The sequence below is a fragment of the Podarcis erhardii genome, assembly GCF_964252035.2.
Source record: "Podarcis erhardii genome assembly, chromosome: 7".
Classification (NCBI taxonomy): Eukaryota; Metazoa; Chordata; class Lepidosauria; order Squamata; family Lacertidae; genus Podarcis; species Podarcis erhardii.
The window spans coordinates 30,986,718-31,003,468 of NC_138511.1; the positions used below are offsets into that span (position 1 = coordinate 30,986,718).

The 16,751-nt window shown below is 41.1% G+C and overlaps 1 protein-coding gene across 6 annotated transcripts in view; it reads right to left on the reverse strand.

Annotated features, from left to right (window-relative positions):
- Nucleotides 1–16,751, reverse strand: part of TDRD12 (tudor domain containing 12) — a 66,061-nt gene that overhangs the window by 31,891 nt on the left and 17,419 nt on the right. For 5 of the 6 annotated variants that reach the window (XM_081870786.1, XM_081870789.1, XM_081870785.1 and 2 more), the window contains exons 17-28: nucleotides 16,378–16,569; nucleotides 15,527–15,655; nucleotides 13,253–13,370; nucleotides 11,419–11,558; nucleotides 10,711–10,931; nucleotides 7,595–7,694; nucleotides 6,316–6,503; nucleotides 5,484–5,694; nucleotides 5,209–5,301; nucleotides 4,054–4,223; nucleotides 2,804–2,991; nucleotides 842–896 (exon numbers count right to left, since the gene is read on the reverse strand). In XM_081870786.1, the coding sequence (XP_081726912.1) occupies nucleotides 842–896; nucleotides 2,804–2,991; nucleotides 4,054–4,223; nucleotides 5,209–5,301; nucleotides 5,484–5,694; nucleotides 6,316–6,503; nucleotides 7,595–7,694; nucleotides 10,711–10,931; nucleotides 11,419–11,558; nucleotides 13,253–13,370; nucleotides 15,527–15,655; nucleotides 16,378–16,569 (1,805 nt within the window). The remainder of the gene's footprint in view (nucleotides 1–841; nucleotides 897–2,803; nucleotides 2,992–4,053; nucleotides 4,224–5,208; nucleotides 5,302–5,483; nucleotides 5,695–6,315; nucleotides 6,504–7,594; nucleotides 7,695–10,710; nucleotides 10,932–11,418; nucleotides 11,559–13,252; nucleotides 13,371–15,526; nucleotides 15,656–16,377; nucleotides 16,570–16,751) is intronic. The other variant, XM_081870790.1, reaches the window with a different exon arrangement.

Sequence of the window (16,751 nt, forward strand, 5' to 3'; positions counted from 1 at the left end):
TTTATAACAATACAAGACTGAAAATGAACGAACTGCAGCTAAAATATTATGTTCATTTTCCACATGGTCTAATCTTCCCCTGCCCACCTCCCTAATATTCATAAAAGGGTCTCTTCTCCAGTATTCAGAGAGTAGCTGGAAGTGGGGAGGCAGAAAAGGGTCCTCCTTTCCTTCCGCTCTGCAGTTTTAATCTGAAATCTTAGGTGCAGTACTGTGCCCAGAGCTCAGAAACTACTTGCGCTAATGAAATTCTGTGTTGCAAAATGCGCCTAGAACAATGGGAGTTTCAAACACTTTCTAGACAAGGTCAGAAAAAAAGCTAGAGGGGCAGCACTTTGGAGCTGCCCAGGACTCAAGTTTCAACTCACCTGTTCCTATCTCTCGGGGGGGGGGGCATCAACCCACTGCTTTCTAGAGTCCTTCTGCATACCTCCAGAGAACCAGCTATCAGCACCCAGGCCTTCATATTTTCAAGGCTGAACTATACATGCTTGATATAGGGGTGCTCTCAGCAGCTCTGCGGCTTTAGATGGTGCCAACACTATGGCCCATCTTCAGGTGCTTGTAGCCATAGCCTAGAAAGCCCAGTGCAGCCTAACCTTGGTAATGTTTTATTGAAATACACTATGTACTTCAAGCACCCACAAGGACTCACAGAGACTGTCCCTACCAAGCTTAGGAGTTCCCTTTCTTTTAAGGCTTGCCAATGCCCATGCCTGTACTTCTTCTAAGAATGGCATGAAACTGCCTTTGGCGGTCTGGGATAGGCAAGGAGAAAAAAGAAAAAATCCTGCTACCCACTCAAGGCATTAGGACTGGGAATGACAATTAAAATTGATACCATTCATGAGATGGCTGTAGACATTCATCTGCTTTCTTAGCTGCAGTCATTTTGTCTAAATGAAAGACAGAACAAATTAATTTTACACAGCACATACTGTAAATACAGGACTTCAGTAAAGCTATCTGGGCAACTGGAAGATTTCACATTTGGCAAGCTGCATTGGGTTACTTTTTGTACAAAAAAAAGCAACTGGTAAGTGCAATTCATTATTATTACAACGGAGCAAGATTCAGCTAACATTTGTGATAGTGGAAGCCAGCACAGGGAGTTCCACTAGCCCACCCCCAAATTGGCTTTGGAGGATCAGTAGTACCCTCCCCCACCCCAGAACACACGGGGGGGGGATGGTTCCACCCAGCAAGCATAAATGAGTGTGCTGACAGAACAATCATATTAGTATGACGTTGAATTCCATTTATTAAATTTATATCTGCCTATCCTGAGCACAAACAATAAGTAATAGAACAAACAAAAAATCTTTAAAACTCCTTAAAAGCAATTCTAATACAGATACAGCCTGGAAAAGATTAACTTAAATGGCTTGTTGAAAGAGGAAGATCTTCAGTAGGTGCCAAAAAGACAACCTGTCTAATATTCAAAGCGGGGGCATTCCAAAGGGGAGGTGCCACAACACTAAAAGTCTGATTCCTACATCCACCCTGAAGGTTCCTAGCACTAAGTCACTTCAGAAGGATCCCATGGTCAATGGTTTCAAAAGTCACTAAGTGATCAAGAAAGAGTAACAGGGCCACATTTCCCATCTTTCTCCTGATAAAGGTCATCCAGTAGGGTGACGAAGGCTGAATCAATCCCATAACCAGGCCTGAATCCAGACTGAAATGGGTTCAAGACTATTTCTTTTATCCAAGACTACTTGCAATTCTTGTGCTGCAACTTTTCTGAAAAAGGGGGGAATTTGCAGCCCATCAGATCACTGCCCCTTTCACTTCCTCCCACAAGGATGCATTGGCTACACCCTGGATCCACTTGGTCATATCTCACTGGCAAACTTTAATAAGGCAAGGAGGACGGGAAGGCATGTTGCTGGCTACATCATCACAAGGACCTCATCCACATCCACCGAAACAAATCCGAGTAAGTTGTAGCAGCTGCTGTAGTGGATACCTCACTGGAGACTGCAGTAAATGTGGATGTGGCATCAAGACTGCTACATGGGTGAGCAGTTTTACCCTCAAAGTGCTTTATGAGCGGTTCACAGTGGGCTTCTGAAAAGTCTAAAACTCTATTGCCTGAAGCAGACGCTTTGCCCCCAGGAATGATAATTTTGGTTGACGCTTTTTGCTATCCAGGGGGATGGGTGTTGGACCTGGCAAGCTAGGGTTCAGGGTAACACTTCTTTATTCATTTTATGTACTATCTTTACAACAGAAGACTTAAAATCCAAGACAAAACAGTATATAACAAAACCTTGAGTCTAATATTTTCATTTGTATGATTCTTCTCAGATTCCCTTATTTTACTATTCCTTAATATTTGTCTCCTTTTGGTTCCTCATCCTTAATCTCTTAGGTCCCATATATATCTAACCATTTTTCAGTTAATGCCCTCACTTCCCTCCCCCTAAACCTGTTACTTCCCTTCACATATGTGCGATCTTCTTTACTGTTGTTTTTTGTTGCAAATATAACAGCAGTTTTTATTTGTTGTTCCATATTTGTTTTAATATCATCCTATAACCTTGCACCCTTTAAACTATTGCATATTAATTTTTGGCTCTGAAGCCAACTCTTTTAATGTAATCCCCACTCAGCCATGAAGCCACCTGGGTGACTTTGGACCAGTCACTAACACTCAGCCTAAGCTACTTCACAGAGTTGTTGTGAGGATAAATTGGACATGGAAGGCAGTGTGTGTATGCCACCTTCCGTTATCTGGAGATAACACACACGTTCAATCAATCAATCAATCATAAAGGTCCTTTCAAGGCAACATACTTACCATGATGATTTTGTAAAGTTTCTTGAGAAAAACTCTGATTTATAATAACATCACCCTCTTGCACATCATTCTGCACATTGGATACAGCTTGTTCTTTGGAGGCCTGTGAATTGAGAGTAGCCTGGTCCAAGATGCTTTGTGAAGGAGATATGGCCTGCTCACTCACCCCATACTTCAGAGGATGTATCCTAAAAGGGGTGTGTGAGATGTTACAGTGCACTTTGCTTAAAAGAACATTTTACTCATTGGATGGGCAGTAGTCCAGACACCGAGTGATGTTGGTTTCCAGCCAATATAAGGCACATTTAGGCTTCAACGTGTTCTGCAGTTCTTCCTGCTTTTTTAAACCTCCAGCTAGGGGCAGAATGTCTGCGTGGAGAAAGGCTGTGATGAGGAAGGATAATGAAATACTTTCTACTTGTGTCATTTTCCTGCTCAAAAATTATACTCCCTGCATTGTTTTTAATCCTCTGGTGCAAAGATTTTTACCTTTGGGTGCAACAGAAGCTTGGGCACACTGATTCTGAGTTAGAAAATGACACAAGAAGAAAGGGTTAAACAGCCTTTCCCTGCTCAAATGCAGCCCGCCCCAAACTTCTGGTTTAAAAAGGAATCACCACAGAGACACTTGGGAAAGGACTCACCTAGGAGGGAAGCTTCCTTCTCTCTCTAGTCAATCTCAGCCTTAGAAACTAATTGGAGACTCCAGCACACTAGAAACCAGCTACACCCACCCCGGACACTCAAGACATTCCACACCAAGACAAGTTTTGGAACTGAATCTATTAAACAAGGAGAGCTCTCAGAGAAAATGTGGTGAAAGCTCAACAACAGAGGTTACCAGAATAGCGAGAGTAGTTTGTCCATATGTATCCAAGAGCAAAAGCCCTACTAACTTAGTTATACATTGCATTTCAAGGACTATATAGCCATCCTAAGGTGACTCACATCATAAACTGTAAAATACAGTAAAACCAGTATCAAACCAAGTAATTAATGCTCAAACAGATCAAGCCCAGTTTGAGAATGATACTGCAACACCCCTGAAAACTACCTAAACAGATGTTATTAAAATGTAAGTGGTATAAAACTAAGGAGAACAGAACGCCAGCTAATGCAATCCCTTAGCCTCTCTTATGATCTCAATATGTCATTGAACTGTTACCTTCTAATTTTAGTACACACACTTCCTTTAGCTGAAAATTTAAAGTTTCATTATTTAAAAAAAGAAATTGAAGTCACTCCCTTACAATGCAGGTAATTCCTTTTCCTCTTGAACCATTTCAGCATCTCTATATAACTTCTGGAGTTCACTGATGTGATCTGGGTTGTCAGTTCCCATTCCAGTAGACAGGATCTCAGAACGAATATTGTATTCATTAATAGACGTTTTCAGATCTAGAAGTCTGGTGACACGAACCTGAAATTTAATTGTGAATAAGTAGTATTTGCTTTCACACCACTAGTTTGCAGCTCCTTCATCCCTCAAACTTCCTAGTTATGACTATGAAACTGACCTTATCTTCCTTCCTTCTGCTGCAACTATCAACTAGAGTAGAGCCCTTAGATATGGCTTAGATTGGTACATTGGTCTGTCTCTGGTGGGAGATTTCTGTGTCCAAAAGCACAGAAATTTTGGCAGGAAGTTTTTGCAATCCTTACTGATCACCACAGTCAAACCAAGTACCATACCCTATCACACCACTTGTGAATGGTACATCTGACTGCATCTTTCTAATCCCAGATGCATGTGTGCTGCCACAAGGAGGTGGTTTATCAGATTCTTACAAGGGAGATCTTTTCTGCACCCTTTAAATAAAGAGAGCATAGCTAAACCCAGTTCTATTTCAATATCTCTGTGATGATCCGTAAGGATTGCAAAAATTTCCTGCCAAAATTTCTGTGCTTTTGGACACAGAAATCTCCCACCAGTGAAATTATTAATGTTTTCATCGCTAATACAGATGTGGCTAAGTGCTTCTTAAAATCAAAGTTGCCCACTGTGCTGTGTCAATAATGCCTCCTCTAAAAACTAGCAGCTCAAATGTTTGGGAAGATTTTCCAAACCATTTGTAAAATCTGTTTATCCATTGTTAAAATACTAAGATAGCAGTCCTGGAGACTTCTAAACCAAACCTCAGTGAATAATTCTTTTCACGGTCCTTAAATCTATAATATCCCAGCAAAACCACCTGATAATACAACCACCAAGCCGGGGGCATGCTGATCAAAGTGGTATAATGTGGCAAACCTGAGAAAACCAAGTATCTCATACCACATTCAAAGTATCCCATATTCAAAAGAAGGAAGGAAGGAAGGAAGACTCCTCAGTACCAACTTAAAAGAAGTTCACTTCGGAATTTATTAGGCAGTTAAGATAAAATATTTAATGTTTTGCTACATACCACTGGATCCACCCAAATTGTGTTTCCCAAAGCAAGTACTATTTTTGCTTCATGAGGTTTCCCTCTGATCATCTGATTAATGTATCTTGTAACCTAACAAAAAAGAAAAATCCTCAGATATCAAATGTTTTACTTAATACAAGCTAGTGACCTGCAAAAAGTTGTTTTAAAAAAACGAAACAAAAAAATAGCTGGCCATCACTGAAACAAGTTTAGGCACCGACTTCTCTGTTTACCGTAACACAAATGAAGGTAAGAAAAAGGAGTAAACTTACTTTTGGATTCCACTCCACTTCATTATCAATGGGTTTAACTCGACAAACAAGAAATTCCACTGCTTGAGGGGGCAAAGCTTGGAATTGTTCAGGTAAGCAAAGCAATTTATAATTTTGAACTTCACCAAATCTGCCTTCATCTATATATTTGATATGAACGCTATAAAATACAGAGTTCTCTCCCTTGGATGGTACTTCAAGCACCTGGACCCTGTAACAGAATGGTAGAAAGGGGAATTAAAAAATTTCCAACATATAAGGTAAGTTAAACCAACAGAATTCTTATGTGTTTGTATAGAAGTTTTATCTTTAAGAGGTGATGCTATACTCGTAAACTTCCTTCCAGATTTCAAGAAATCTAGGACTAAAACTGCAGTTCAGTTCTGCTGTTAAAATGCAATTCTCCCTTCCTTGTAGCAGCAACATTGTTGGCGAGTTCTGCTAATGAGACTTCATGACTTCACAGGCACCCACTGTACAGTGCCTATGACACCAGTGAATTTGGATCACACAGTTCTTCCCCCTGTACCAGCCATTCCAGCACAAATCTATCTTTAAAGGTTTGTGTTTACATTTTTTATGGGAGTTATATTGAGGCTACGTGCTTCCCAGATGATCCCATGGGCACCCATAAAGAAAGTAGTGGGGGATCCAAGCAAGCCTGTATAAAGCAATCCATCCAGAAATATTGAACATTTACAGATTATGTTGTACAGATTATATTGTTAGCTGTACATCTCTGTGCCTAGGTCTGAATAGCTTTTACTGGCATAGAAAACCGCTAGGCTAGATTATACCAAAATTTGTTTGCAGAAGAAGCGAAACATTTTACCTGTGGAAAGTGTTTTCTTCACGTAATCCATACATTGCTAGCTTCTCTAATGGGTCAGCAGGGACAAGATTCTTAGCTTTTTTATAATATGCATTCACTTCATCGGCAAGAGCTGCATATGGATCTTTCTGTTTACTGACAATGCGGCCAAAGTAGTTTGTGGCATCCACAATAAAAAGAGGGAGGATCTGAAAGGGGGAAAATACATGTGAAAAGGAGTGCTGCAACTTTAGCAAATAGGCATCCCTATTTAGCAAATCCCAAGTCACTGGATTTAAATGTTTGTTTTAAATTCACCTGCTTCCAGCACTCTTCTTTTTCAGATTGCAATAATAACAAACAAGAAAACTCATACCAACATGTAAAACATATCTTGCAATAAACATTCCAAAAGGTTTCGCCACATCCTTGCATATGTAGAGGGTGCACTTTTCTCATGTTCTGGCCTCATTTCTGGCACTTTTAACAAATCTCTTCTTCTTTTATTGTTTCCCTTCCCTCTCTTTCCCACACGAGCCGAGTCTCTGAGACCTAAACTACATGCAAGTGAAGGACCTCTGTATGTTTTATCCAAACCTACTGGAATTATACAGAATGTGCAAGTAAGGAAAGTGGTCCATTTTAAGGAGAAAAGGAGGAAGTGAGAGACTGCATTCCCCCAAGGCTTCCTTCGCTGTATCACCAATCAACAAACCTCTCAGCCAGGCTCTCTTCCAGCATTAGTTCCCCAAGTGCGAACAATACCTTGAAAGAGGGCTGTGAGAGTCTGAGCCCCCTGACTGCTGCACTCTGCTCTGGAGCTTAAAATCAGACTGAGTGCTGCTTTGCCCCACTTTCCGCCTGATTGCAGCAGATGGATTGTTAACAACACGGATCTTCCACATTCACATCTAATTTGAGTAATATACTACAACAGTGATGACAAGGCCCGTGTCTATTTTGATTTATACACAGCAGCTTGCAACCATAGGTACTTCAGAAATTTGGGGGGAAATCTAAGGTATCTTCCTACAGTAACTACAAAGACTGCTGCTCCAGTTCCCCAGTGTTGAACACAGTCCAGTTTCCAGAAAGAAAGCTCAGTTTACTTTTGCCAGCATAAACAGCTATAGGGGAGGGGGGAAAATCATCTGTGAAAGATTTTCAGTGGAGGAGGAAAATTCATTTTATCATGTAAAATGAAGTTTGGGAAGACAGAAGATCTGTGATCAGTGGATCAAAAGAAATTATCTGGAGCATCTGTTCAAGATGCAAGAACGAAGCCGTACTACTAACTTACCGTTACATTTCCAGTTGCAGGCAAAGTTTCATTTGTTACCTTTTGTAGCATATCTATTTGTAAATGAACTCGATGTCGATCTGGACAGCGTTTCTTATTCCTGTGACAGAATAATGATAAAAAAGAGTTCAGCATTTTAAGAGAGCAAATGCCAGGAAGGTGACAAGAATACAAGTGACTCTTCACTTATGTCAGGAGTTACATTCCTGGCACAAGTGAAAACACGTAAAGTGGGGAATACCCTCTAAGCACCTTTAAATAAATAATTATTATTATTACTACTAATAATAATTAATTATTTATACCCCACCCATCTGGCTGGGTTTCCCCAGCCACTCTGGGCGGCTCCCAACAGAACATTAAAATCACGATAAAACATCAAACAGTAAAAGCTTACCTAAACAGGGCTGCCTTCAGATGTCTTCTAAAAGTCCCATAACTGTTTATTTCCTTGACATCTGATGGAAGGGCGCTCCACAGGGCGCTCCACTACCGAGAAGGCCCTCTGCCTGGTTGCCTGTAACCTCACTTCTCGTAGCGAGGGAACCACCAGAAGGCCCTCAGAGCTGGACCTCAGTGGCTGGACTGAACGATGGGGGTGGAGACGCTCCTTCAGGTATATTGGGCCAAGGCCATTTAGGGCTTTAAAAACCAGCTCCAACACTTTGAATTGTGCTTGGAAATGTACTGGGAGCCAATGTAGATCTTTCAGGACTGGTGTTATATGGTCTCAGCAGTCACTCCCAGTCACCAGTCTAGCTGCCACATTCTGGATATGTTGTAGTTTCTGGGTCACCTTCAAAGGTAGCCCCACATAGAGCGCATTGCAAGAAGAGTTTGGAAGAAGAGTTTGGATTTGATATCCTGCTTTATCACTACCCGAAGGAGTCTCAAAGTGGCTAACATTCTCCTCTCCCTTCCTCTCCCACAACAAACTCTCTGTGAGGTAAGTGAGGCTGAGAGACTTCAGAGAAGTGTGACTGGCCCAAGGTCACCCAGCAGCTGCATGTGGAGGAGCAGAGACGTGAACCCGGTTTACCAGATTACAAGTCTACCGCTCTTAACCACTACACCACACTGGCTCCAAGTGTGTCCAAGTCACTGTCTCTTCAATCCATACCAAAAATACTGTATCCAAAAATATCCACAACTAGAATTGAAGCTTTAGAGCTGGCAGGAGGATGGGAGATGTGCAGCAAAGCACTACCCCACCTTTCCACATCAGCTATTAGGCTGAGAAGCATAAACAAAGCACAGCTGCACCTCTGGTTTATTCTGGGCTTCCTCTATCCTCACTGACGTCGTCTTCGGGCTCCAGGGAATGTCTCCTTGCGAGCCATGATGACTCTCCAGCTCTCTCCCGTGATTTCCAGGTTTGAATTATTCATTTCCAGGTGCCACACATATATGCAGTCATGGGTGAATCAATCATGCTTAAATGGGGTGACACCTGTAAATGGAATCTGTTGGCCTGCTTTGTACTTAACAGTAAGCCCTAGCCAGAAATAAACCACAGTTTCCTGTGCAGTATGCCAGTACTCAATGATGAAAGAACTTCTACTCCACTCCAGCCCGCCTGTCTGCATCTGGAAGAGACAGACTATGAGGTTTCGCTTAACACTACATATGACCCACTACTTGTGGGATGTTTATCTCCTTGGGTGACTTATTGTGATTTGTTTGGTGAAAAACTGAGCTCACAGGCAATGCTAAACCAAGCCTCACTGCTTGTTTCTTCCAGAGGCAGGCAAGGCAGAGCAGGAGCATCTGTGCAAGAGTACCCTGGCTGCTCATGGAAAGCCATGGCTTATTTCTGACCCTGGCTTATGGTTGCTTGCAAGAATGACGCCAATGACAACCATCCCTATAACTGCCATGGAAAGCAGGGAAAAAATGCAGAATGCAGGACTCATAAAACTCAAGAGCTGTAATTCCCAAACTGTACACTAGGGCACGCCAGTTCACCATGAGAAATAAATTCAGAAAAAAAGCCCCAAAGTAGCCATCCATACAGGAGGTGGCTCACTTAAATTCCACATGATTCCCTGGAGAAATCGAAAGGACTGTAGTTTGGTGGTACAGCTCATGCAGCCTAAATGCAGCATGCGCATTTCCAAGTGCTTTAATAATCACCCCAGGAATTGCCTTCTCTTTGTTAATGCACAATACAACTGTCTACAGCAGGCTTCCTCAACCTCAGCCCTCCAGATGTTTTTGGCCTACAACTCCCATGATCCCTAGCTAGCAGGACCAGTGGTCAGAGATGATGGGAACTGTAGTCTCAAAACATCTGGAGGGCCAAGGTTGAGGAAGCCTGGTCTACAAGTTATGCATTTTCCTCTTTATAAGGTCTCTATGCCTTCTCCAGCTACTGCTGAAGGATGCAGACTCTGGGTGCTGGTATAAATGTAACAGTCTCAGAGAACAAGTAAAAAATACATTTTTGAATAGTCCCCCCATATGCCAGATTTTTTTTTAAAAAAAAAATCATATGCAGGTCATTTTAAAAGGAAAATTTCACAGAACACTATATAAATTTTGTCTACAGAAAAAGATATCCTAAATAAACTTCTGCCAAAATCAAATAAAATCTTTCATTAAAAAGAAATAATTTTCCCAATATAAAAAACTAAAGTTGTTTCTACATTTATTAATTTTTTTAAAAAAATTGTTTCACAGAACTCAATCTTTATTTTGGGCCAATCTTTCCAAAGAGATCAATGGTCCATCAAGCTTCTCCCACAACCCTACCTTATAAATTTCACACCATAGAATCTCGAAGGAACCTTTTCCTCTCCACAGGATTTTAAGGCAGAACCTTTTTTTCTAAGCCACTTCTTTCCTTGTGCATTTTTTCTTCTTCTAGAGCAGAACAAGCCATTTCTCCTCCCACCACCACGACCACTCTGCCTTGCGTTATCCAAATGTGGTGGTGAGGAACAGGTGGATAGCCCTGGCAAAGCATTGACAGGAATGCCTGTGCCATACAACTGACAATCTGCTTTTGCCAAGTGATTAAGTGATCATATCATTTAAGAATTGAATAAGTAATTTCATTTCCCTTTGTCTTTTTAAAGGTAGGAAACTAGTTGCTAAGTTAACAGGTATTTTCTTACTTGCAAACTCCATATGCTTTAAGGTAGCGACAGAGAGGTCTTCCTTTCTTTCTGTCTTCTTTGGCCTCCAGCACTCCAGATGTAAAGTTGCATAATTCAGGTGGAATGTTGGTTTCTGTGCGTTTTAAATAATGCGTTACTCCAACAGCATGGGGTGCACTCTTTTCTGTCAATAGCAAGATGGATTTTGCATTTGGCTGTTCTTTTTCCAGAGACGAAATCTTCGCAAGGGGGAGAAAATGCAACATTTGCCTTCAGTTTTTATTATCAGGTATTATAATGGGTGTTAACAACAACAAAAGTAAAAGAGGTGTCCCTGCTCCAATAACCCTGCAACCAAAATTTTGACAGTGGGGCAGACACCAGAGGGAGGGAAGCAAATGGCAACATGATCAAAATCCCAGCAGATAGACTTGCACACTTAAAATTTAATTTAAGTTAGGAATAAAGGGGTTTAATCTAATGTCACTGAAGAAATAGGCCTGGAGGTAAACAGGTGAGCATTCTGGGAGAAAGTGTCAGGAGTTAGGAGGACTAAGACAACAGGAAAACCGCCTTGAGAAAAAAATTGAAGGATCAAGAGTGGTGGAGCTGGAGGAATGAAGATCACAGGCAGAATCTTAGGATAGAGGAGGGGCAGGGGAACAAGGGGAGATTTTTTGTTTGAAATTTCCGCAGTCATAAACAGTTCATTTGGTTTGTACAAACCTTTCCAACTGAGTTTTGGAAGTTATCAGACAAACAGTATAAGCGTGCACCAAAAATTCTTGGAGATGCAGGAAAACTGAAATGAACGACCCGAGTTGCATCAGTAATTCCTAAGGTTCTTATGCAGTCATCGGTTAAAACTGGAAAGCAAAACCAAAAAACATATAATTCAAAACCACTGCAAGGCAAAACCAACATTAATTTAGTCCCAAACCAACACTAATTTATTACTTCACTCCTAACCAGCACATACTTCTCATCATCTGATTTTCAAGTTCTAGGAGGGCTCCTGCAAATCACTTTCCTATCACTCTCCTATTTAAAATGACAGTACTGGTAATGATAAAAATCACCAATGTCGCAAGCTGTATAAAAATCATCAATCAGAAGTACTTGGAATAGCATAAAATGATGTAGACAAACAAGGAACTTTTCTATCATAATTTCCCTGTTTTTTAGTTAACTGATTAATCCTTAGCTGGGTTTTATGTTACATAAATTGCTATAATCTGCTTGATACCATGTTGCCCCAAGTCTGAAACTGGAAAAACCTTTGCAAGATACAGTGGTACCTTGGCTTACGAACTTAATTCGTTCTGGAGGTCCGTTCTTAACCCAAAACCGTTCATAACCTGAGGCGCGCTTTCACTAATGGGAGCTCCCGCTGCCACTATGAAGCCGTCGCACGATTTCTGTTCTCATCCTGGGGCAAAGTTCGCAACCTGGAGCAACTACTTCCAGGTTAGTGGAGTTCGAAACCCAAAGCGTTTGTAACCTGAGGTACCACTGTACCTGGCATTTTTCCTCCCTTCTTGCCAAAACATACAGGATGTCAACTGCCTGTTATCCTGGGGCTGCAGAAGCAAGGGAAAAGGATGCTCTGGCCTCAGCTATCAGTCAAAGGAACAAAAGACATAAACAGAGATTTAAGCAAGATGACCAGGCAAAGGGAAACCAGCCGGGTCTAAATTGGATATAAATGCTTGTAGCTCAGCACTTTGCTCTAACCTTGAAGAATGAATTCCCTCCTCTACCTACTCTCCTTTCACTCCCTTTCCCAAGCGTGTCTTGTCTTTTTTATAGAATCATGGAATTGTAGGGTTGGCAGGGACCCCAAGGGTGAGCTAATCCAACCCCCTGAAACACAGGAATCACAGCTAAAGAATACCTGATGGATGGTTATTTTACCTGTGTTTAAAAACCTCCAGGGTAGGAGAGGCAACCACTTTCTAAAGTCATAGAATCATAGAGTTGGAAGGCACCCAAAGGGCCATCTAGTCACATTTTGAGGGAGTCCATTCCACTGTCAAACAGCTCTTACACGCAGAAAGTTCTTCCTAATGTATAGTCAGAAACTCCTTTCTCGTCATTTGAATCTATTTGTTAATGTCCTGCTTTCTGGACCAGCAGAAAACAAGCTTGCTCCATCTTCCATGTGACAACCCTTCAGATATTTGAAGATGGCCATTGTATCCCTTTTCAGTCTTCTCTTCTCCAGGCTAAACCTTCCCAACTCCCTCATAAGAACTGGTTCCCAGACCCTCAGTCATCTTGGTTGCCCTCCTCTGCACATGTTCATTTGTCAATATGCTTCTTGACATGGGGTGCTTAGAACTGGAAACTGTAGCCTGCAAACCTGATGGCAACCTCCCCCCCCCTTTAATTTTTTTTTATTTTACGTGAGTCACTTTGGGAGACAATAATTATCTGAACAGTTTAATGATAACATAGCAAATAATACATCTAATTAAATTGTAATGAAAGAGATTGAGAGTCACTATAGTTTTGACAAAGGTTTTAGAGCAAGCATATGTGAGAAAAACAATATATTTACCTAGTACAACATGTGTGCCAGAGCTAAATTTTTTCTTCCATTGCTCTAAAACATAATCAAAATGAAATCCAATGTCTGGGTGCATTTTCAAACAAAATATTGAAGTGCTCTCCACTGCCTAATTAAAAAAGAGAATGGTTTCAAACAATGTGGATTACAAAAGAAATGTATAATTACTGAACAATGCTCTGATTTAAAAAACAAACAAACAAACTGAATGGAACACTGCTACATTCAGAATTAAAAGTCTGGTCATGAGTCATCTTTTATTTTCTACGTTCTAAAGCAGTGGTGGCCAAACTTGGCCCTCCAGCTGTTTTGGAACTACAATTCCCATCATCCTTGACCACTGGTCCTGTTAGCTAGGGATGATGGGAGTTACAGTCCCAAAACAGCTGGAGGGCCAAGTTTGGCCATCACTGTCTAAAAAGGGTGAGTTTCATTTACCCCTTAAATGAAGGCTAATGTGTCCCTGGATGATTATATTCATTTATATATCAAACAAATACATGGCCTTTTGTGAAATAAGGAGACAAAGACCAATTCATTTGGAATGCTTATCAATTCCTTGGTAAGATCTTGTACCTATCAGCAGCAGTGAAAATGCTGCCTCTGTAAACTTTGCTGCACTGCTTGTGTTGCCAATTTATGCTGTTTCAACCCAGAAGTGCCTTCCCTGTTGCCTGCCTTACTGCTTTGCAGCCCGAAGAAACGTTCATCCCCTGCAGCAAGGGAAGCAACACAGTGACTTTGGTTGTTGTGGGAACACTCCACAAACAAAGCAAAGCCTTATTAGTCATACCAGGACTTTTGTCCTTCCCTTCAGGGATGTTTCAGAACACAGGCAACCAAGGCTGGCCCCTTGGTCTTTTCCTTTCCTTTCCACTTCTGAACTCCTTCCTCTTAGCCACACTATCACCTGCTGGCTGCTGCATAAAGGGTACCAACTGAACAGACATGTGAACTCTCATTATCAGCAACTGCATTTTTTTGAATCTCATTGTCAAACTCCTACCTAATAATTTTTTATTTTTTATTCCTGCAAACGAAGATTTCATGCCTCTGACAAAGCAGAGCCTGAGTGCAAGAAAACTTCTTTCACCGTAGATTTTTTAATCTTAGTTGCTTTTATCTCAAATTAAAGAACGATGAGATATGGGGTTTATTCTGAATAACTCAATGGCACGCAGAGTCCTTCAATGCAAAAATCTATCCGAGTTAGCCAAAGCTTTCATTTCATCAGTATAATTTGTCAACAGTGCCAAAGTGGGGAGGATTGAAACACCAAGCAGTGGTTTCAGAAGCCACTGGCAACCATCTCCTGCCTATTATTTTCCTTGTCTGTCTCTCTGACACAGGCACACCATTCTGCCACATTTTTAAGCTAGTTGAATTACCCCTCAAGTTCAATATTTATTTCTAGCAAACAAAATAATGTAACAGCTTCAAAAGCAAAGGTTTGTTTGTTTTTTTGAAGAGTTGTTTGCCGTATTCATGAGAGTGAAAGGGCTCGGGGTGCTGTTATCAATCTTTGCCCTTTGAACCCCAGCTGTTTCTGTTTGCTGCTTTCGAGGCAGCCCCATAGGCAGACAGTCCCGGCGCCGCCAACGCCTCTTGCTTGCCCCTCATGTTTGATCTGGGCTCCTGTTGTGGAGGACCAGGGCCAGCAAGTGGCAGCGATGTGGGTGGGATCTCAGCCAGTGCCTTAACGTTGATCAGTCCTGCTGCTGGACTTGCAGGCAAAACAACCTTATCTGCTGCTGTAGCAAAACAGTGTCACCCTGGAGTACCTGAGATTTTGCATCCTGGCTGAGAAAGCAGTATTTGGGGTCCGGGTTTTCACCCCACAATTCTTTTACAAAGGGCCAACTAATCGTAATTGGTTGGCTCTGTTGTAATGCATTGGCATTTTTGAGTAATGCAAGTTCAAAGTCATTAGGGGAGTTGCTCAAGTGCCTAAAATCTCCAATGGACCACTTAAGACTACTGATATCAGATTTGGAGTATATCTCACCACTGGGGGTGGGGGGAGGAAACCAGTCCTTTCTGGAAGTGATTAGCTTTTCCTGCTTTGAGATTCCCATATGACAACACTTCATATGCCTTATGCAAAGCTTAGAAAAGCTGGCTTTTCAAATAAGAAATAAAACCATTTCCTTTTGCAACACCCTCTTATTGCCTATTCAGCTATGTATTTATCCATTAACCAGAATAGAAAAGAGGAGAATCTTTCTTTCTAAACAATTTGGACTGTATCATTTAGGGGGGAAATACCTTGTAAATTATATCTGTTTCTTCTACTGAACTGGTGAAAATCAATGTTTTCTGAACATTAGTAGGAGTAAAGTCCAATGACTGAAGTAAAGTCGAGATTCGGTCACACTCAAGGCAAAGCTGCACCACCTAGAAGTCACATGTAGTTCAAATGTGTCAGGTTAAATTAAATCACTCTTTATAAAAGCCAAGTATTTCACTTCTGCTTCCCCTTTATGTTAGGTAATAAAAATACCCATGGCTTGTATCCAACAATATAGGCCAACTGAAATTGATGGACCAAGATTAGTCATGCCCTTTAATGTCAATAGGTCTACTCTGAGTAGGACTAGCACTGGCTACAACCTTCTATATGAAGATGCTGAATTAACCCTATTTAACATGAAGATGGGGTTCCACAATAGTTTGATTTATACTTTTGTTTAATCAGCGCTTCTGGGATAGAAAATTAATGAAATTGTTCTGTGAAAAATTTATGAGCACCTTTCAATCTTACTTTCAAGTAACCAGCTCAAGAAACCATACACACATAATAAGCATTCTTATCCTCCTATTTTTGCACATCATAGCTAAACCAGCAGGTTTCATAGGAACCATTCTTGATACTATTCTCAGAACTGAGGAAGTTACTCTTATTATGACCCTTAAAGTTTCCAGCTTCTTAACCAACAGGTCTGACCAACTGGATTTGTTCTGTACATAGCCAATCTCAACCTCCAAATTCCACTTAGTATTTTAAAGGCCACAATGCTTATAATTTGTGCCTGCAAGAGTTAGTGAACCTGTGCAGAGCCTAGTCTTCAATCCAAAAGCAAATATGTAAGAGAGCTATAAAGCTCCTAATATTTTACCTGTTGCACTTTGCCATATATGGCAGCTTCTTCCATGGATGTGATCACAACATATGGATCATTCATGAACTCTTTGGTTAAGCGTTCTATGTTTTTACTCCAGTGCCTTCCGATAGCAACGATCTGCTGAGGTGCAGATTCTTTCTCTTCAACATTCAAGGCTGTTTTGTAATATTCTAGAATACGAAATATCTATAAAACAGGAATTAACACCCATCATTATCTTTTCCATCTGCTAAAAGTAATAATATGGGTAAACTACAGGCAGAATTGGTGATGGGAAGACAGCTAACTTACAATACTAATCAACTAGCTGCTTTGGGTGGAACTAGGTCTTTGGTTCACAGGCAATCCCTCGTTCCGCACCAGGAAGA